This window comes from Rhinopithecus roxellana, chromosome 6 (assembly GCF_007565055.1).
Source record: "Rhinopithecus roxellana isolate Shanxi Qingling chromosome 6, ASM756505v1, whole genome shotgun sequence".
NCBI lineage: Eukaryota > Metazoa > Chordata > Mammalia > Primates > Cercopithecidae > Rhinopithecus > Rhinopithecus roxellana.
This window is the reverse complement of record NC_044554.1, coordinates 147518652-147541977: the sequence shown is the minus strand read 5'-3', so window position 1 is coordinate 147541977 and position 23326 is coordinate 147518652. Positions and strand designations below refer to the sequence as shown.

Below are 23326 nucleotides of genomic sequence, written 5' to 3'. Positions count from 1 at the left end.
CCGGGCGAGGTGGTGGCGCCTGTAGTCCCAGCTACTCGGGAGGCTGAGGCAGGAGAATGGCGGGAACCCGGGAGGCGGAGCTTGCAGTGAGCTGAGATCCGGCCACTGCACTCCAGCCTGGGTGACAGAGCAAGACTCCGTCTCAAAAAAAAAAAAAAAAAAAAAAAAAGAGAGATGCATTATTTAGGTTTGAAAGTTTTTAGGGCAATAATCATTCCATTATGCTCATGGATTTCTGCCCCTTTGATTGCAAATTCTTTTGTATTTGCCAGGTGCTTATTCAGGTGCTTCACCTTAACTAAAAGCTTTCTTTCCCCAGATACAGGGCTTCTCCTACAGGCATCTATTCCTTTTTCTATCTCTTTGACTCTTACTTCTAACCCACTAGGCTAAATGGGGCAGTTCGCATAGGAGTTCACCTGTACGGCTACTTCTTGACCATATTTAGTAAGAGTAAGTAATACGTATTATCTGTCATGTGTCAGGCACTGTTTAACGCTTTATCTGCGTTATCTTAAGTAATCTTTACAATAACCTTCTGAAGTAGGTACTTTTATTGATCAAACAATGTCTCGAGAAGTTAAGTAACTTGTATACATCTGAGAATTGAAATTATCTGGATAGGAACCTAGGCCTTCCCAACTCAGAGAAAATTTTAAACATTATCACCATCAATAAATAACTTCTCTTTTGACATCAGGTCATCTAATTATACTGCCCTTTCTTTAACTTTGCCACAGGCAAAGATGAAATAAAGAGAGCTGAGCCCTTTGAAAACTTTATCTTCATTCACATTCATGTTGGCCCATCCAACATGGCCTCGTTGTTCTTCACTTCTTCAGCTTCAGTAACAAACATCAGCACTCTACTTCAGCTTTTCTAGCATCTTAGTAGTAGGAGTGATTCTCTTGCTGAGATTTCACCCGCAGAACTAGTCTTCTGGTTGACTTAACCCCCTCTGTGATTCTTGTTCTAGCAAACATAATGTTACATAATGCTCATCACCTGGTCCTTTGACTCCCTCCTTTTCCTCCAAGTACATAGACATGCTTTCTTGTTTCCTCATTTCGTTAGGTCTCTCTCTAGGTTTGTCTGTATCCAGTCTCAAACTTATTTATAATTAGGAATTTCACTGATGCCTAATACTATTTTTTTCAGCCTCTTGTTGTATTTCTGGATAAATCCGTTGTTGTCTGTTTGTGCCTTTCCTCACCTGTCACTTAGCTTAGTGGTATTGAGAGTCACAGAAGTTTGCTGATTAGATACAATGCTTTCATTAATTTCTTATTCATTCCCCATTACATTTGCAGACTTTCCACAGCATTTCCAGAACTTTAACTTAGGGCTGGCAGCTCCTGAACTAGTCATTTGGCAGAAGGATGACATTACCATGTATTAGTTTAGGCAGAACCTGACCTCGGATCTAGGGTAAAGAATATTGGAGAGTCAACCTGCAATGTGTAATGGTTGCTGTGACCCTGTTTACCTTTACACAGTCCACTTTTATCAGCATCATTAGTTTGTAATTGCTTTAGAACTGGCTTTTATTCCCATATGCCCATTTGATGAAACTTACCTAGTTTATTATTCATTCACATAGCATGTATTAAATTTCACTGTGCCACTTCATGTATTTAATTTTATTATAAAAGTAGTTACAAAAGTTACATGCTCATGGTAAAAAAATGGGAAAGGTTATAAAATGTAGTATTTTCTTCAACTCTGATCCAGTCCAACTCTCCAGGTGTAAGTACTGTTTCGTGTGTCTCCATACAGAAAATCAGAAAAATTAATGCATATGTATCCTATAGATAATGTTCAGCATTTTGTGTTTTTTTTTCCACTTAATAACTTATCCTGGAGATTTTTTCCTATAATTTTAGATAAATACATCACCTTTTTTTAAACATTTGCACATTTCATTGTATTGATTTACTGTGAATTATCAAGTGCCCTACAAATGTATATTTAGTTATGAATTAAGTGCCCTATTAATATATAATTAGTTATGAACGAAGTGCCTTATTAATATATAGTTATTTGCAGTTTTTTGGCTGTTACAAGCAGTGGTGTAATAAACTGTATCTTTGTGTTGTTCAGAATTTAATACATAGTAGGGATTGCTGTGGCCCTTAGTTGGGCACCTTTTTTGTAAATAAAATTGTATTGGAACACAGCCATACCCATTTGTTTGTATGTTGTCTATGGCTGCTTTCAAACGAGTAGATGAATGAAATAGTTGTAACAGAATGAAATAGTTGTAAATAGATGAATGTAATAGTTGTAATAGTTGTGAGCCTTATGGCTCACAAAGCTGAAAATAATTTACTGCCTGACCCTTTAAGACGAAGTTGGTTGGCCCCTCATGTGTACTATATATTCTTAGAAATGGAATTGCTGGGTCAGAGAGTATGCATGTTTTAAATTTAAATTTTAAGTAAAAGTTCAAATTTTTTTTTTTTTTTTTTTTTTTTGCCAAATTACCATCCAAAAGGTTAACCTACTATACAGTTGGACAGTATATGAGAGCATATGTTTTCATCAGTTATTTCTTACCAAGAGTAGTTTTTATCAAAGAAATAAAACGTATCCAACAGGTGAAAAATAGTATTACATCATTTTGTTTTGCATTTCTCTAATTATGACAAGTTGGGTATATTTTTAGAGGTTTTTTTGGGGGGTAATTTACAAATTTTCTGTTGTCATTTCGTGGTTTTTGCCTACTTAAAAAAATTCCATTTTCTTCCAGATTTTAAAGTTATTTTACATATAAAACAAAGTAGCCCTATTTTTGTCATGTGTTGGAGTATTTTTCTTATTATTTGTATTTTATCTGTTTGTGATATTTTTTCCACATAGATGTGCTAAACTTTCCCCCTTGTTTTATTATGAAAAATATGAAGCAGCAAGTATTGAAAGAATAATACAACTGACATCCGTATACTCTTTCTGTAGAAACAACAGTTGTTAATATTTTGCCACAGTCTTTTTTTATTCCACATATATACCTATTCTACTTGAATGTAAATTGCTGACATGACACTTTAACCCTAATGCTTCAGCATGAATCTAAGAATGAGGATATTCTGTGTAACCAAACTACCATTGTCCTACCTAAGCCAATTAGCAGCAATTCCATGGTATCATCTAATGTACAATTTATATTCAAAATTTCATTATTTTCTTAAGAAAGTCTAGCTTTTTTAAAAAAGTCAGGATCTATTCAGACTTCCTACTTTGCATTTGATTAATCTATCACTTTAGTATTTTTTAATTGAAAACTGTCTTCTTGTTTGTTTCTATAAATATGATACTGACTTTTTAAAAACAGCTTTATTAGCAATATAGTGACATATGATAAATTGTGCATAAAGTATACAATTTGGTAAGTTTTTATGTATATAAGCCAGTGACGCTATCATCACAGTCAAGATAGTGTGGCTTGGTGCGGTGGTTCACGCCTACACTCCTAGCACTTTAGGAGGCTGAGGCCCGTTGATTGTTTGAGCTCAGGAGTTTGAGACCAGTCTGGCCAACATGATGAAACCTCATCTCGACAAAAAAATAGAAAAATTAGACGGGCGTGGTGGCATGTGCCTGTAGTCCCAGCTACTTGGGAAGCTGAAATGGGGTATCTGAGCTTGGGAAGTTGAGGCTGCAGCGAGCTGTGATCACGCCACTGCACTCTAGCCTGGGCAACAGAGTGAGACCCTGTCAAAAAAAAAAAAAAAGTAAACATATCCATCACCATACCGCTGAGATTTATTCATACCTCTGGAATATACAAATATTTGTGTATTTTTCCTGGTTATAGATTTCTAGCTTGACAGTTGTTTTTTCCTTCTAGTGTTTGAAAAATGTTGCACCACTGTCTTCTCACTTGCATTGTTTCTGATGAGAAATCTGCCTTTATCCTTATCTTTTTCCCTTTCCACATAGTGTGTCTTTTTTCCTGTGGCTGCTCTTATGTGTTTGATTGTGATGCGTCTTGGTATGGTTTTCTTCATGCTTTTTGTATTGGGGTTCATCCAGTTCCTTGGATGCATGGGGTGTTTGTAGTTTTCATCAACTTTGGAACATTTTTGGCCATTCATTCTTCACATATATTTTCTGCCCCACTTCTCTCCTCTCATTTGAGGACTCTAGTTACATATGTGTTTGGGTGGTTGAAGCTGTTTCATAGCATATTGATGCTCTCTTTATTTTTTAAATTATTTTTTTCTCTGTGTTTTGAATAGTTTCTATTACTTTATCTTCAAGGTTATTAATCTTTCCTTTGGTATCTATTCTTTGGTTAATCTTCTGGTATAATTTTCATCTCACATTTTATTGGTAGATTTCATCTCAAGAAATTTAATTTGGATTATTAAAAATATCTTTCATAATTCTACCTTTGGAATATATGGACTACAGTTATAATTTTTAATGTCCTTGTTTCCTAATTCTAACATCTGTTTCAGTTTAGGGTTGGTTTTGACTTTTGAGTATACACATTCCCTTGGGCTTCAGAGAGGTTCAGCTTTTGACCTTCAACCTCTTTATACTCATCTGGTGATTTTATTAACTTTTACGGATTTCACCTCTTACTTTGAGACAGGTGGCTACCACGTATATCTCTTTTTTCTCATCCTGTAACTGAAACCTTGGTCATGATGTTTCTAATAGTCTGTTGGATGTCTTTCAGCTCATTGACAGTTCATAGTTACCCTGTGTAAAACTGAGCCAGATCTCCTTGATTTTTTCACTTAGGTATTGATAACACTATTCTCTTGCTGTCATTTTGGACCTCACCCTTATTTTAGCTTATAATCCAATCCATTGTTATATCCTTTTACTTCTGCCTTTGAAATATTTTTTATACCTGTCTTTTCCTGTGGCTACCACACTTTATTAACTTTGACTTTGTTATGGACTGAAGTTTTATGTCCCCACAAAATTTTTATGTTGAATTCCTTTTTTTTTCTTTTTTGAGATGGAGTCTCGCTCTGTCACCCAGGCTGAAGTGCAGTCGTACAATCTTTGCTCGCTGCAGCTTCCACCCCCTGTGTTCAAACGATCCTCCTGTCTCACCCTCCTGAGTAGCTGGGATTACAGGCGCATGCCACCATGCCTGGCTAATTTTGGTATTTTTAGTGAACACTGGGTTTCACCATGTTGGCCAGGTTGGTCTCAAACTCCTGACGTCAGGTGATCCACCCACTTTGGCCTCCCAAAGTGCTGGGATTATAGGCCTGAGCCACTGTGCCTGGCCAAAATTCCTAACCTTCAATATGATGATATTAGGAGCTCAGCCCTTTGGGAGGCAAATAGATCATGCAGGTAGGGCTCCTGTGAATAGGATTAGCACCCTTATACAGAGAGACCTGAGAGCTGCTTCTCTTTCTGCTCTCTACCGTGTGAGGATACAGTGAGAAAATGGCCATCGGGAAACGAGTAAATGGACCTACCAGACACTGGATCTGCTGCCACCTTCATGTTGGACTTCCTGGCCTCCAGAACTATGAGAAATAAGTGTTTGTTATTTAAGCCATTATGGTATATTTGTTGTAGTAGCTCAAACTAAGGCATCTAGAGGATTACTGTTGCTTTTATATTGGTGGTCTTGCCTCCAGACTCTTTTCTTTAAGTTCATTCATTGTACACTGCTGCCTCTTTTCTGTTCCTAAAGTGTAAGTCTCATCTGTCATTTCTCTTGCCCACCATTTCAGTAACTACCTCTTGCCTACAAAATACAAGTTGTTTAGCATCCTTCCATCCTTCCACATTATGGTTGCATTTTTTAAAAAATCTTAATCTCTTGCTGTTTTGTTTCTTTGTGCATTCTTTAGGAAGAATAGAGGGCAGTATCATACAGTGTTTACAAGTGGAGACTCTGAAATTAGAATGTCTGGATTTGAATCTTGGCATTACAACTTAGTAAAGTATTGGGTATTTTACTTCAGCTCACTAAGCATCAGGGTTCTCAGCTGTAAGATGGGCTTCATATATAGCATATGATAATAGGTCTGTTTATAAAGTGCTTAGTACAGTGTCTGGCATGTAGTAAAATTGCAGTAAGTATTAACTATTACTGTGATTTCTTCATGGCTCTCCTAGTTCCTTGTGTATATTCATGTTCCTTTTTCTATATGGAACTTTTTCTCCTTACCCTCCTATCCATTTGAAATCTTACCCCTTGCTTAATATCCAGGTCAGATGCCACCTTCCTCAAGTTCCCACACCATGAATTCTCATTTTTCATCAGCATTGTGTTTTTATCCCTAACTGTCTTATGTCAGTGTTTATGTGCATGGTTTATTTCTTCTTGGGTTTTAAACTTGTTGAAGGCAAGGACTGTATCTCTTACCTTCCTTGGCATCTCTTTTGGTACATGTGATAGTTGCTTAATATTTGTTGAATTTGTGAATGAATTGTGGTTCTACCTGACCGTACTTACGAAGTGTTTGACCTAGAGTGAATTGCCTGTTAAATTAACTGTCTTTAAATTATAATCCTCCTAGTTTCTAATGTTTTTAGATTGCTAAATTATACCTTTTCAACCTTAACACAGTAGTCAGGCACAGTAATGCCACATTTTCTTTCTGGCTATTATTGCTAGTTTGTTTATGAGCATTAGTTAGAGTTCTCAATGAAGTGTACTCATTTTTTTAAATATAAAAATAAAATTTCAATTAGGTGTCACTTTTCTGTTACTGAATTCCTCGTGGGCCAGAAGGACAAATTATACCAATGTACTATTATATCAGTGTATTAAACTTAGCACCTGTTAAATGATGTTGCACAGAAATGACACCCACATTTAATGGAAGTGTTAGTCAATCGTTAAGTTAAAGGAATTAAATATGCTTCTAACCCAAGAAGACCTCTAGTTCTTAAGCATTAGGGCTTCAAATAGTTTGCTTTTAACAAGTCTCATTCCATTCAGATTCAGTTCAGGGAAGAGCAGATTAAGTTCAGTTGAGGGGACCTGAAACTTAAAAGAGGGACTGTGATTAGTTGTTGCACTACAAATTTTAAAGCTGGAGTTCTTGAAAGAAAAAAGAAAAAGAATGCTGGGAAATGAAAGGGCAAGGAGAGTTATTTCTCTTTCTTCCCTCACTAGACTGTGAGCTTTTAAAGGACAGGGACCATACATTGCTTGTGTCTATTTCTGAGCTCTGTCATAGTACTTCATGCAATGAATATTTGTTGAGTGGAGTTCTCAATCTAGAAAGTGAAAAATTGCATCTAATGTTATTTCCATAGTAATATAAAGCCTCCCCACTCTGTAACTCATTACTTTGATTCATATGCCCACAGAGTAATTTCAAAAAGTCTTACATGAAAAAGAAAAGAATAAATAAAATCTGTATAGTTTTTAAGGTTTTTTTTTTTTTTAAATGGCAGCTTGGTCAACATAGTGAAACCCCGTCTCTATTAATAAAGTACAAAAATTAACCAGGCATGGTGGTACGTGCCTGTGATCCCTGCTACTCCGGAGGCTAAGGCCTGAGAATTGCTTGAACCCAGTAGGCAGAGGCTTCAGTGAGCCGAGGTTGCATCACTACCCTTCAGCCTGGGTGACAGAGCGAGACTCCATCTCAAAAAATAAAATAACATTAAATAAATAAATAAATAAAATAAGGAAATTTCTCTTTTCTGAAAGTTCAGAGTTGTTAGACCGAGGTCCTGATACTGTTATACTTGCCATTTAAAGCCTGTGGAAGTATCTCCGCTTTCTCCCCCAGGACCACCTTTATAAACTGATGATTCCATTCTCCTGGGTTTAACATCTTTTTGAGATTTTTTTGTTTTTGTTTTTTGTATCATTGGAGGAGATGGTTTCTGTAACTGTGGGAGTGGGAAGGTAAAAACCTTTTCCATTCTTGGAGCTGGTCCGAGACATAGGTCTTATTGAATACTTCTGTCTTTTATACACATTATTAAGGGAGATAATATAGAATACTTCACATTATAAGTGAATTACATATTAGGTGTTTTGTAAATGATAACGTTATTTAGTTTAGTGTTAAAAATGGTAAAGGAATGTTATATAGGTACAGGAAAAATGCTTAAAATTTTGTGACTGTGCCCCAGAAAACTAAATAATTAGAACTTAGTCTGCCTGCACATTGTTGATAACTTTAAATGTGGTTAGGTCCATTAGTTTAAAATTAGCCTTTTAAAAGTTAGTGGGTTTTTAAAAAAATAAATGTATTATTATTTTGTGTATTTTTGAGATGGGATCTCATTGTGTTGCCTAGGCTGTTCTAAAACTCCTGGGCTTGAGCAGTCCTCCTGCCTCAGCCTCCCAAGTAGCTAGGATTATAGGTGCGCACTACTGCACCTGGTCCTAAAAGTTTCTTTTATTAAAAAAAAAAAACAACTAACAATTGACTTGGTAATATTAAATGAATGTTTACAATAAAAAATATTATTTGCCCCTATTTAAAATAATGTATTGAAATCAGTGTGTTCTAGGTCAGTGGCTTCAAAGACTCCAGTTGGATTCATTGGACTGGGCAACATGGGGAATCCAATGGCAAAAAATCTCATGAAACATGGCTATCCACTTATTATTTATGATGTGTTCCCTGATGCCTGCAAAGAGTTTCAAGATGCAGGTGAACAGGTAAGACCTTTTCTTTAGATTTGTTTTAGATTTTGAGGATTAAAAATGAATATACATTCAAATAAGTGACAGCTTCTTAGAAGTATACCCAATGGAATTGTAAACCTGATTCAGTGTTAATTTTATATATATGTAAACATTCATCCAACATCCAGATTTGCAGTAAAGGAGAGTTCTCGTCAGACATTCAGGGGTATCTATTCTTTGGCAGGTGACTTGGAACATTTTGCACATTTGGTGAGAGGGCCTTGCTTTAGCTCTGTATCAGTTTTCTGAGATAGTAACTTTACTGATTGTGCTGTTAAAGTATTTAGTTTGGTGGAAATAATCTCATGTGTTACTAAAAGCACAATTGTCTTTAAAACAAGAGTAGACTGAGAGATGTAAAGTTTAGTTTGAGTTCTAGTTCAGGTAGTTACATGCTTTCTTACTGGGGGCAAGTTACATCACTTCTGCTGATTTCCTCATTCTTAAAAGGTGAATGATGACAACCTATGCCATTAGGTTGTGAAGCTCAAATGAGAGAATGTATGTGAACATACTTTGTAAACACCATATGGCAGCACTTTGTGCATAATTATTAGTTATTGGCCATAAACCAGGAGACAACCTAAAAACACTATGTCCTATAATGAAGAGTTGAGTTATAGTGAATCTCTAGTGTTTTGTTTTTAGGCTATCATTCACGTTAAAGAATTTTGGTACTAGAGTTTATCATGTTGGATGATAGTATCTGCTGGTTAAGGCTTGAGTTGTTTGGATTTGTTAAACTTTATCAATAACTCAAATTATAGGAGACCATGTATCAGTATCTGAGTATAGAGTTTGTTTTTTCTAGATATGAGGAAATTCTTCTTGGTCAAGTTGTAGAGTGGTAACTGAGGATAGTATGTGACCCCAAAACAGAGAATACTAAAAAATTCCTGAGAAAAAGGTGAGAGAAAAAAATTAAACAGTCAACTTCTAGATAATAGACTTGAAAATAAATACTGATAAATGCTATACCTAGATACAGAACAGCTTTAGGTAACTTAGAGGCCATTTTCAGAACTAGATGTCTGAATCTTTTCCCTTTCCATGGTTTTTGTGCCATATGGAAATTGCAGCAGTATAGTGTGAGGATGGAAGTATGACTTTGAAACTTTTCGGGGTAGTGTTGTGGCTGCTGCTTCTTGTTCAGTCGCTGAATACAGATACTATACTCCCAGTACAGCAGGCTTATGGGCTTAATTAATGTAGGGACTTAGTAGCCTTGTTGGAGAAATTTGATCAGTTGTATAGTAGAGAATCTGAGAAAGGTGGCCTTTTACCATCTTCAGAGATGGTGAGCATTTCAAGTTGGTATTCAGTCTGAGATGAACCAATTAGTAGTTATTTTGAGGAGATGGTTATTATTTTCTGGGATAACACATCTATTTGGTATTGCCGTTTTATAGTGGTTTATCTGTTAGTAAGAGTAACAAGGGTACTTCATCTCTAAACAGAGGAAATATCTTCAATTAAATACAAAATTTGACCAAAGAGTGGAATAGGAATTGAATGGAGACTATTACCCTAGACCAGCAAAGCAGAAGCTTGTGACCTTTTAAATTGTTACTGACACAGGTACTTTTCCCTCTATGCCTGTAGCACTTCCAGCTTGTCTGTGGAACAACTGTAATGATCATCACTGCTTTGTGAATCTCTCCTGCGTTTTCCCAGAATTCTAGAGCTTTCTGATGCTCTGCCTGAATTACCTCATACTCTGAAGTTACCAGGCCTACCTCTATTTCCCAACAAGTTTATTATTTCTTCTGTGTTGCTAATTTTAGGTAGGTATGAAGGAAGCCTACCTTAAGAATAAGAGAATCTGGGAAAGGTGGCCTTTTACCATCTTCAGAGATGGTGATTCACCCTGCGTGAATGAAATATTTATATTTTGAAAGGGAGAGAAAAGAATCTAATACAGTATTTAGTGAGCACCTACTGTGTGTCAGATCTTTTGCTAAATATTTTGTGTATGTTATCTCATTTTGTCTTTGCAACAGAAGTGTTATCAAGAAATTGATGCTTGGAGATGCTAAATAATATCCCTAACGTTATACAGTGGTTCTTACTATCTGTAGTTTCACTTTCTACAATTTCAGTTACCTATGGTCAAATGTGGTCTGAAAATGTTAAGTACAAAATTCAAGAAATAAACAATTTATAAGTTTTAAATTGCATGCCGTTCTGAGTAGCAGGATGAAATCTTGTGCTGTCCTGCTCTGCCCACCCTGGATGTGAATCATCCCTTTGTCCAGTGTCTCCATGCTGTAGACACTCTCTGGCCCATCAGCCGCTTACTAGCCGCCTCGGTGATTGGCTGTTGTGATATTGCAGTGCTTATTTTCAGGTAACCCTGACTTTATTTCATAATGGTCCAAAGTGCAGGAGTAGTGATCCTTGCATATCGTTATAATTGTTCTATTTTATTGTTAATTTCTTACTGTGACTAATTTGTAAATTAAACTTTATCATAGAAGTGTATATTTAAAGAAAAACTGGCTGGGCGCTGTGTCTCGCGCCTATAATCCCAACATTTTGGGAGGCCAAGACAGGTGGATCACTTGAGGCCAGGAGTTCAAGACCAGCCTGGTCAACATGGCAAAACCCCGTCTCTACTAAAAATACAAAATTTAGCCAGGCGTGGTGGCATGTGTCTGTGGTTTCAGCTACTTGGGAGACTGAGACATGAGAATCACTTGAGCCTGGGAGACGGAGGTTGCAATGAGCCGAGATTGTACCACTCTGGTCCAGCCTGGATGACAGAGGGAGACTCTGTCTCAGAAAAAAAAAAAAAAAATTAGCTGGGCATGGTTGTGTGTGCCTGTAGTCCCAGCTACTTGGGAGGCTGAGGTGGGAGGATTACTTGAGCCTAGGAGGTTGAGGCTGCAGTGAGCTGTGCGCTGCAGCCTGGGTGATGGAGTGAGATCTTGCCTTAAAAAGGAAAAAAAAAAAAAAGGAAAACATAGTCTATATGTTTATATAGACTATGTTCTATAAACATACAGAACATGAATTGAAACATATAGACTATGTTCTATAAACATATAGACTATGTTATAGGATTTGGTACTGTCTGTGGTTTCAGGCATCCACTGTGAGTCTTGGAATAGATACCTCTCAGAGGAAGGTTTACCACTGTGCAGTGAATGAATAGCAAGAGCCAGTGTCTAAACAAAGGTCTTTGACTTTGCAGTTTTGGTTCTTTTAATTACGTGATGTATAGTCACTAATTAGTGAAATTAATGTGAAAGATATTTTTGAGTGTGTGTGTGTGAGACATCTCTGTTGATGATTCTGAAATGTAGCTACCTGTTAACCTATTTATAAACTAGATTCCTGGAAAATAAAGTGCCTAGATCAGTCAAGCCACTGATCATTTGTCTCCCTTACCCTTTCTCTTGTGTGATTCTGTACCCATGGAATTATAATTTAATAATAATTATCTATTGTATGGGTTGTTTAGTGGGTTGAATAGTGGCTCACCTCCCCAACCCCCAAAGATGTCCTATAAAATTGTTAGGAGAAAACACAGAGGTAAATCTTTATGACTTTGGATTTGGCAAAGGATTCTTAGATATGACATCAAGAGCATGAGCAACAAAATTACAAATAGGTAAATTGGACTTGATCAAAATTAAAAACTTGTGCTCCAAAAACACCATCAAGAAAGTGAAAAACAGTTCACAGAATGTGATAAAATATTTGCAAATCATGTATCTGATAAGGAATTTGTATCTAGAATATATGAAGAAGTCTTACAACGGAAACATAAGACAAGTAACTCAATTAAATGGGCAAAGGATTTGAATAGACATTTCTCCCAGGAAGATATATGAATGGCCAGTAAACACGTGAAAAGATGCTCAACATCATTAGGCATCATAGAAACGTAATCAGAACAGCTGGGTGAGGTGGCTCACGCCTGTACTCCCAACACTTTGGGAGGCCGAGGCAGGTGGATTACTTGAGGTCAGCAGTTCAAAACCAGCCTGGCCAACATGGTGAAACCTCGTCTCTACTAAAAATACGAAAAAAATTAGCCAGGTGTGATGGTGCGCATCTGTAATCCTACCTACTCAGGAGGCTGAGGTGGGAGAATTGCTTGAACCCAGGAGGTGGACGTTGCAGTGAGCCAACATTGCCACCACTGTACTCCAGCCTGGGTGACAGAGTAAGATTCTGTCTCAAAAAAAAAAAAAAAAAAAAAAAAATGAAAACCATGAGACACACCCACTAGAATCTAGATTAAAAAGTTAGATAGCAAAATGTGTTTGTGAGGTTGTAGAAAAATTGGAGCCCTCATACACTGCTAGTGGAAATGTAAAATGGTACAGCCACTTTGGGAAAGAGTTTGGGAGTTCCTCAAACAATTAAGCATTAGAATTATGCCATGACCCAGCAATTTCACACCTAGCTGTATACTCAAGAGAAATGAAAAACTTGTATCCACATGGAAACGTGTATTTAGCAACATTATTCATAATCACGAAAAAATGGAAACGACCCAAAAATCTATCAGCGGATAGAATGTCCAAACAAAATGTGTTATATCCATACAACGGATGATTATTCAGTAATAAAAAATGAAGTACTAATACTTGCTGCAACATTGATGAACCTTGAAAGCATGTTGCGTGAAGGAAGCCAGTCATAAAAGACCACATACTATAGACTTTCCAGGAAAGTCCAGAATAAGGAAGTCTGTATAGAGACACAAAGTAGATTAGTGGTTGTTTAGCACTGGGGAAGAGGGAAAGTTGGGCATAGAGGCATGATAGCTAATGCATATAAGGCTTCTTGTTCTTTTTTTTTTTTGAAATGGAGTCTCACTCTCACCAGACTGGAGTGCAGTGGTGCGATCTCAGCCTACTGCAACCTCCGCCTCCCGGGTTTAAGTGATTCTCCTGCCTCAGCCTCCCGAGTAGCTGTGACTATAGGCACGTGCCACCACACCCAGCTAATTTTTTTTTTTTGAGATGGAGTCTTGCTCTGTTGCCCAGGCTGGAGTGCAGTGGCACAATCTTGGCTCACTGCAACCTCTGCCTCCCAGGTTCAAGCAATTCTCCTGTCTCAGACTCCTGAGTAGCTAGGATTACAGGCACATGTCACCGCACCCGGCCAATTTTTTTGTATTTTTAGTAGAGACGGGGTTTCACCATGTTGGCCAGGATGGTCTCGATCTCTTGACCTTGTGATCTGCCCACCTCGGCCTCCCAAAGTGCTGGGATTACAGGCGTGAGCCACCAGGCCCGCCAGGTTTCTTCTTTGAAAAGTTTCTAAAATTGATTGTCATCATGGTTGCATATGTCTGTGAATATGTTAACAGGGCCTTTGGTACACTTTAAATGGGTGAATTGTATGCAAATGATATGTCAGTGAAGCTATTAAAAAAGATATATTCAAGTTCTAACTCCTAGTACCTGTGAATGTTTTTGGAAACAGGGTCTTTGACGATCTAAGTAAGTTAAGATGAGATCATCCTGGATTTAGGGTGGACCCTAAAGCTAATGACAAGTGTCCTTACCAGAGACAGAAAAGAAGACACAGAGACACAGAGGGGAAGGCCATGTGAAGATGGAGGCAGACATTAGAGTTTTGCTGCTGCCAACCAAGGAATATCAGGAGCCATCAGAAGCTGGAAAAGGCAAAGACAGATCCTCCCCTAGAGCCTTTGTGGGGAGCGTGTCTCTCTTGACACCTTGATTTCAGACTTTTGACCTCCAGAGCTGTGAGAGAGTAAATTTCTGTTTTAATTAAGCGACTGTGCTTGTGGTAACTTGTTGCAGCAGCTATGGAAAACTAATGCAGCAAACATTGGGAATCTACAAAATGTGTGGGTTTTGAATCTTTCTTTACCACTTAGTATCTGTGCAATCTTGGGCAAGTTTTTCAGTGTCTCTATACTCTTGTTTCCACATGTATGAAGGATAATCATACTGTTTTCATAGAGTTGTTACAGGGATTAAGTGAGTTAATTATGTATGGAGCTTAAAATAGCATTTGGCACATATTAATCACTGTATGTTAATGTTAACCATAAATTAGTTTCTGTATGCCTTAGTTTCACCTCTGCTGTACATAGCTGTTCCTCTTCTCATGCGCTCCATTCAAATGGTAGTATCTGATATTCTCTTCTTTTCTGTGAAGAAAAGTTACTTTTTATTGCTCTAATCACTATGGGTTAAGGCTACTGTAGATTACCTTAGCAAAATGGGGGATAGGACCTTCATTAAGTCACTGATTTAACAGATGTTTCTTGAGAACTTTCTGTGTGCCAGGCACTGGGAATACAGCTTAGAACAAGATAGTCACGGTCCTTGCCTTTAGGGACCAATAGGGGGTGTTAGATTATCAAATCACACAAATATGTGACTCCAAACTGTGAGTAGTCTAAAGAAAAAGTAAAAGGTCACATTAATTTTTAATAAAAATATGTGTTACATTAGGTGAGAGGGTGGTTAGGGGAATTCTCTCTAAAGACTAGACATTTAGGCAGACAGCAAAAGAACAAATAGGATTTATCCAGATTAAGAATAAGGACAAAGGAGCAATTTCCTCAAGAAGTGGAGCCTCAGTCTTTGCTGAAGACTGTTACTTTAGGTCATCAGAGATAGCTTGAGTAACTACCATATGTCTAGTAGTTTACCTAATGCTGTTGGGGAATAAAACAGGTTGAGTTGGATGTGACAAGGTGTTGGATATGTCTTAGGTGGCAAGACCAACTAATACTGCAAGGAAGTTTCTACTAAAATTGTAATTTGACTATAATTAAGTGCTAAGGCAATTTTTGAGGTAGAAAAAAATAAGCAACTCCTAAGGGTCATTTCATTTCTGATAGGGAATTACAGGATGATTGCATATAATCTTTACTCACCCAACAAAGATTGTATTATCTTTGTAGTCTGAAATGAAAGTCATGAAGGACAAGGTCTCCAAGATTCCTGCATAAAAATTTGAGGGGCTCAAGCCTGTAATCCCAGCACTTTGGGAGGCCGAGACGGGCGGATCACAAGGTCAGGAGATCGAGACCATCCTGGCTAACATGGTGAAACCCCGTCTCTACTAAAAAGTACAAAAAAAAACTAGCCGGGCGAGGTGGCGGGCGCCTGTAGTCCCAGCTACTCGGGAGGCTGAGGCAGGAGAATGGGGTGAACCCGGGAGGCGGAGCTTGCAGTGAGCTGAGATCCGGCCACTGCACTCCAGCTTGGGCGACAGAGCGAGACTCCGTCTCAAAAAAAAAAAAAAAAAATTTGAGGGTTCCAGGACACAGACTCAGTTACTGGGTTTTCCTTTTTCTTCTTCCTTGCAGTATGTCACTGGTTGTGAAGAAGGAAAAAAGGTGGATTCTGGGTCAGTGCTCCTCCCAGATTAGTGAATAGCGAAGACTTAGCTTCTTGTGTACAGTTGCCACTCCTACCCCAATACACAGTGGGGGAAATTCTGTGTGTGGTTCACACTGAGGCAGGAAGCCTGGAAGACAGAATCTTTTTGCCTCTCTTCCTCACATCTCTCGTTCTCTTAAGCATCTTGATTCTAAGAGGTCCTTTGAGTATTGATTTTTTTTTTTTTTTTTTTTTTTTTTTTTGAGACGGAGTCTCGCTCTGTCGCCCGGACTGGAGTGCAGTGGCCGGATCTCAGCTCACTGCAAGCTCCGCCTCCCGGGTTTACGCCATTCTCCGGCCTCAGCCTCCCGAGTAGCTGGGACTACAGGCGCCCGCCACCTCGCCCGGCTCGTTTTTTGTATTTTTTAGTAGAGACGGGGTTTCACCGTGTTAGCCAGGATGGTCTCGATCTCCTGACCTCGTGATCCGCCCGTCTCGGCCTCCCAAAGTGCTGGGATTACAGGCTTGAGCCACCGCGCCCGGCCCCGAGTATTGATTTTAACAGCAGTGGAAAGTAGGACAATGTGAAATTCAGATGAAGTGAGAAAGGTAAAGGGTGAAAAAGCTTTGGTCCTGAGGGCAACAGAAAATGAAAGCATTTGTTGATAAATGATTTATGTTGGCAGCTTAGAGAATGTTTTGAACAGTGGCAACATCATCAGAACAAGTGTGATTTCCTAAGAGCACTACTTTAAAAAGTAATATTAATTTGGATAAGTTCTGATGTATTAAAATGTCAACATTCTTATTTCATAGCTATGTTTAGTTTTTTAAAATGTTGGATAAAAGAAAAAATGAATTTCGTTGTACTACTATAAGGCCAAGATACAACTTGGGATGAGATGGAAAAGTATGTGTGAAACCTTGAAACTTTTTGCCACAATAGTGCCCTGAAGGGTTTAAAGGTTAAAAAATTCAGGGTACATTTGAGTTGACTCATACATTTTTAAGGATGGGTGTCCATTTCCTCCTTCTGTGTTACTATATCAAGTCAGGCTGATGAAGTGAGAGCCAAAGAAAACAAGCCCATCCCCCAACACCCCACCAAGATTGCAGAAATGCTGGCTAGTTGATTTCCTTTTTTTTTTTTTTTTTTTTGAGACGGGAGTCTCGCTCTGTCACCCAGGCTGGAGTACAGTGGCCAGATCTCAGCTCACTGCAAGCTCCGCCTCCCGGGTTCACGCCGTTCTCCTGCCTCAGCCTCCCGAGTAGCTGGGACTACAGGTGCCGCCACCTCGCCCGGCTAGTTTTTTGTATTTTTAGTAGAGATGGGGTTTCACCGTGTTGTTAGCCAGGATGGTCTCGATCTCCTGACCTCGTGATCCGCCCGTCTCGGCCTCCCAAAGTGCTGGGATTACAGGCTTGAGCCACCGCCCCCGGCTTGGCTAGTTGATTTCTAATGTCAACTGTTCTTTCAGTGAGAGATTTGCAGGGAGGAAAATCAGATGTCGTTTTGAAGAAGTGCTTTTCTTTTTTTGAAAGCAAAAACTGAGAATTTATTGTTTCATGTATTTGAAGAGTCGGGGAGTGGTCTGACCTTTGGCAGAGTTGAATTTAGTGACATGGATACAGCCAGATTCTTTTCTTTTCTCTTTGCCTCTTGGGTCTGCTTTTCTCCCTCAGGCTCCTCTCTCCCTTCAAGGTGCAAGATGGCCACCTGCAGTTCCAGGTGAAGCAGTGTTTTAGAATATTATGACCCTGGAGGCTTTTCTTCAAGCTTTAGTAAAACTGTAGTCATGCACCTCACGAGGATGTTTTGGTCGTGGACTGCATATAGGATTATAATAGAGTATTTTTACCCTACCTTTTGTATGTATAGATACGTTAAATACACAAATTCTTACATTATGTTACAGTTGCCTACAGTATTCAGTACAGTAATGTTACTGTACAGGTTTGTAGCCTAGAAGCAATACACTATACCATGAAGGTCTGTAAGTGCTTTCTCTGATGTTTGACACCATGAAATAGCCTAACAACTGTCAACCTTAAATAACGATTCAGAAACTGTGATTAGGTATAGAGTTTATTCAAGCCCAAAAGGTGGAAAATGTCCACCTGGAAGCATAAATTCAAGTTGCCTTGAATATATATGATTACCAGATGTTACAAGTGATTCTGTTTGTTCATTTCTTTTGAGACAGGGTCTCTTTCTGTCACCCAGGCTGGAATGCAGTGGTGGGATCACAGCTCACTGCAGCCTCAACCTCCCAGACTTAAGTGATCCTCCTGCCCTGTCTCCCAAGTAGTTGGGACCACAGGCGTGTACCACCATGCCCAGCCAATTTTTGTATTTTTGTAGAGACAGGGTTTTGCTTTGTTGCTCAGGCTGGGCTTGAACCGCTGGGCTCAAGTGATCAGCCTGTCTTGGCCTCCCAAAGTGTTGGGATTACAGGTGTGAGCCACTGCACCTGGCCCCAGGTGAGTTTTTAAGGAAAAAAGAGGCAGTTCCTAAGTTGTTTAGCAAGAGTTTATGTTAACATAAATTATTAATTGGCTGTACACTGTTCTTTGTATTCCAAATTTCAGGAACATGACCATAATAAGTGAGGCAGCTAGTCAGGAACAAAAATGCCTTTAAGCAATTGCCACTGGGCATGGAGGGTGGCGGTGACCAAAGTCCTATGCTCATGTCTCTCTGGGCCTGATAAATTTTGCAAACCTCACATAGCTCAGATTGCTCCAAGTTGTTTTTCTTTTCTCACAACGCATTTCTCAGAACGTATCTCTTTTGCATGACTGTACGTGGATTATTAGGGAAATAAAAACTTTGATATGTTTAATATGTTTTACATGACTACTTAATAGCTTGTTTATGCCTTGAAGTGTTAACCTATTCTGATAGGGCATTTATAATTGGTTGAACTTGTTGTGGTCATTTTCATAAAATATGTGGACATTTCTATTTCCTTATCCCCCCCCCCCCTTTTTTTTTTGAGACGGAGTCTCACTCTGTCACCCAGGCTGGAGTGCAGTGGCGCGATCTCGGCTTACTGCAACCACCACCTTCCAGGTTCAAGCGATTCTCTCGCCTCAGCCTCCCAAGTAGCTGGGATTATAGGCGCTTGCCACTGCACCTGGCTGATTTTTGTATTTTTAGTAGAGACGGGGTTTCGGCATGTTGGCCAGGCTGGTCTCAAACTCCTGACCTGCCTCAGCCTCCCAAATTGCTGGGATTACAGGCGTGAGCCACCATGCCCGGCCTTATCCCTTTTTTTAAATTTAAAAACATCAGAGGGAAGTTTTTATTATATAAGCATTTATTAAAATAAGTTGGGCAGAATGATGGACTCAGAAAATGAGTGTGTTTGTAGGGCAGCCTCCAAGGCCCGCAGGAAGCTTGCAGTTGATGATGTTTTTTAATTTTTAGGTTCAGTGGTAATGTGCAGGTTTGTTGTATAGGTAAATTGCATGTCACAGGAGTTTGGTGTACAGATTATTTTGCCACCCAGGTAATAAGCATAGTACCTGGCAGGTAGTTTTTTGACCCTCACCCTCCTCCCTCCCTCCACCCTCAGGTAGTCCCAAGTGTTTGTTGTTCCTTCCTTTGTGTCCATATGTACTCAGTGTTCAACTCCCACTTATAAGTGAGAACATGTGGTATTTGGTTTCTCTCCCTGGATTAGTTTGCTTAGGATAATGGCCTCCAGCTCTATCTATGTTGCTGCAAAGGCCATAATCTCATTCTTTTTTATGGCTGCATAGTATTCCATGGTGTATATGTACCACATTTTCTTTATTCAGTCTACCATTGATGGGCATTTAGGTTGATTCCATGTCTTTGCTATTGTGAATAGTGCTGTGATGAACATACGGGTGCATGTGTCTTTATGGTGAACTGTTTATATTCCTTTGGGTATGTACCCAATAATGGGATTGCTGGGTTGAATAGTAATTCTGCTTTGAGTTCTTTGAGAAATCACCACACTGCTTACACAATAACTCATCTAATTTACATTCCCACCAGTGGTGTATAAATGTTCCCTTTTCTCTGCAACCTTGCCAGCATCTGCTATTTTTTGACTTTCTAATAACAGCCATTCTGACTGGTGTGATATTGTATCTCACTGTGGTTTTGATTTGCATTTCACTAATGATTAGTAATGGTCACATTTTTTCATATGCTTGTTGACCGTGTGTATGTCTTTTTTTGAGAAGTGTCTGTTCATGTCCTTTGCCTACTCTTTAATGCAGTTGTTTGATTTTTGCTTGTTGATTTAAGTTCCTTATAGATTCTGAGTAGTAGACCTTTGTGGGACGCATAGTTTGCAAACATTTTCTCCCATTCTGTAGGTTGTCTGTTTATTTTTTGTTGATAGTTTCTTTTGCTGTGCAGAAGAAGCTCTTCAGTTTAATTAGGTCCTATTTATCAAGTTTTGTTTTTGTCACAGTTGCTTTTGGTAACTTTGTCTTGAAATCTTTTCCAGGTCCTACTTCTAGAAACAGTATTTCCTAGGTTATCTTCCAGGGTTTTTATAGCTTTAGGTTTTACATTTAAGTCTTTAATCCATCTTGAGTTGAATTTTGAGTATGGTGTAAGGAGGGGTCCAGTTTCAATTTTTTGCGTATGGCTAGCGAGTTATTCCAGCACCATTTATTGAATAGGGAGCCCTTATTGCTTGTTTTTGTTGACTTTGCCAAAGATCAGATGGGTGTAGGTGTGCAGCATTGTTTCTGGACTCTATTCTGTTCCATTGGTCTGTGTGCCTGTTTTGTTCCAGTACCATGCTATTTTGGTTACTATAACCCTGTAGAAAAGTTTGAGTTTGAAGTCAGGTAACATGATGCCTTAAGCTTTGTTCTTTTTGCTTAGGATTACCTTGACTATTTGAGCTCCTTTTTTGGTTCCATATAAATTTTAAAATAGTTTTTTTCTAATTCTGTGAAGAAAGTCATTGGTAGTTTGATAGGAATAGCATTGAATCTGTAAATTGCTTTGGCAATATGGCTATTTTAACAAAGTTTTTTATTCCTATCCATGAGCATGGAATGTTTTTCCATTTGTGTCATCTCTGATTTCTTTGAGCGGTATTCTGTAATTCTTGATATAGAGATCTTTCACCTCTCTTGTCAGCTGTATTCCTGTATTTTATTCTTTTTGTGTCTATTGTGAGTGGGATTGTGTTCTTGATTTGGCTCTTGGCTTGAGTGTTATTGGTATATAGGAATGTTACTTATTTTTGCACATTGATTTTGTGTCCTGGGACTTTGCTGAAGTTGTTTATCAGCTTAAGGGGCATTTGGGCTGAGATTATAGGGTTTTCTAGATATAGGGTCATGTCTGCAAACAGGGATAGGTTGACTTCTCTTTGTATTTGAGTGCCTTTTATTTCTTGCCTGATTGCTGTGGCCAGGACTTAAAGTACCATATTGAATAGGAGTGATGAGATAGGGCATCCTTGTCTGGTTCTGGTTTTCAAGGGGAGTGCTTCTAGCTTTTGCCCATTCATTATGATGTTGGCTGTGGGTTTGTCATAGCTTATCCCTTTATTATATACGTGTTTCTGTTGGAAACAGATGCATCATTTCAACTTTTAGCATCTTTTTAAAAAATGTAACTGATAATAATGATCAGATCTTCATATTTTAGAAATGTTGAATCTATAAATTGTGAATGTAGTGATTTAAAAGCATAAACCCTGGAACCAAACTGTCTGGCCTCAAATCTCAGCTCTGCCATTTGATAGCTGTGTGACTTCAGATGACTTAACCTTTCTCTGCTTAAATTTCTTACTCTTATATAAAATGGGGATAAGAGTATCTTTCTCTTAGCTCAAAAGAACCTGGCACGTAGAAAGTACCACTACTGCTGCTGCTACTATTATTACTGCTGCTGCTGTTGTTATTGTAGCTATACCATTTTTCTCCAAAATCTTTATTCTCCAACACACCTCAAACACCACTGTCTTGGCTGCATTATTGAGTCCAGAATATGTTGAAAGAGAGTCATAGATATATTTTCATTCTTGATTATAGCCCAAGGCCAAGAAGTGATATGGAGACATATTTCTAAATGAAAGAATGAAGATACAAATTAAAACCAAGCTAGGGGGTAAAGTCATTTGGCAGCATTCCTGTTTAAGAGTCTATTCTGCACTGCCCCTTCTGACCCACCTTTATTTTGCGGAAGATACTGGTTTTTGTTTTTAACTTAAGCCTTAGCATCAAGGACATGCGACTTGTGCTTCGTTTTCATTGTCTAGGATTTTCCTTGGAGATGCTCCTGATCTATGCCAAAAGTTTGGGATGTATGCACCATTTCTGTGTGAGTTTTCTGATTGAACTAGGCTTAATTAGATTCTCTTTTCTTTTATTTTCTCTTTAAAAACTTGGAAACCATTTTGTTGTTCCTGAGTTGTAAAGCTGAACATGTTTGCTTAAGTAAATCTCTTGGGATCTAATCTGGCATCCACTCAGGTCTTGTTAAATGAGAGCTTTAAAAGCCTCTTGCTGAGTGGGCTCCATCATTGTTGACCAAATGTTTCAAGATGTAGGCACGAAGCACTTTTGTCAGTTTTTCAAGTGTAGTGTAATTTTGAAGTAATTGTGCTTTTCTACTTTTAAAGTATTTAAAAAGTACTTTTAAAGAGTACTTTTAAAGATTAAAAAACACAGGAGTGGCAAGTTTAACAAGATCAAGTTCTTCTTGTTTCTTTGTAAATTTCTGTTACCCATCTGGTTTACTTGGAAGCAGTGCTGAACTTGACTTATGTGACTGTTCTATCTAGAAGAGGCAGCAAGATTTTTCTCTTCATGTAAAGCAACTAGGTAACAGTTGTCTTCTCCCAATGGATATGTAAAAAGAGGGTGTAGTCCCTTCAGATTACTCTTGGCTCTTCACCCCCCTCCTCATTCAGCAAAGCAGATTTTTGTTTTTATTAAACACATTTTAAATTTATTTTAGCAGATTTTTAATTTATTCAGTCCTCTGCTCTTTATGTTACACACCCACCGTTGATGCATACTGGCATACAGATAAATCAAAGTTAAATTCAGATAAGTTGGCTGCAAGAATTCTTAAAGACTGTGTTGTGGTATACACAGAAACCAATTTCCTGTAGTCAAAATTGAGATAATAGAAGAGTAGAATTGTTTTAATTCATAATAGTATAAGTGTGAGGCAGTTGGAATTAGCAGATCTGTCTGGGGCAGCCTTGCCAATCAGAGCAGAGCCATGTCCCAGAGTCAGCCAGGCCAGTGACCATCCCCAGTTAGGGAGGTGTTGAAAACCTGCATGGTGAAAGTCCTGCTAATGCTGTGCATTTGTGCTGAATCATTGCACGTGCTTCCAGTCCCCTCAGCCCTT

At 38.5% G+C, this 23326-nt stretch overlaps 1 protein-coding gene across 2 annotated transcripts in view; it reads left to right on the top strand.

Moving 5' to 3' along the window:
- HIBADH (3-hydroxyisobutyrate dehydrogenase) overlaps nucleotides 1-23326 on the top strand; it is a 139339-nt gene that overhangs the window by 5491 nt on the left and 110522 nt on the right. The window contains exon 2 of one of the 2 annotated variants that reach the window (XM_010388315.2): nucleotides 8451-8611. The exons of the other annotated variant lie outside the window; for it this stretch is intronic. Within the exon in view, the coding sequence (XP_010386617.1) occupies nucleotides 8451-8611 (161 nt within the window). The remainder of the gene's footprint in view (nucleotides 1-8450; nucleotides 8612-23326) is intronic. 2 annotated transcript variants of the gene reach the window in all.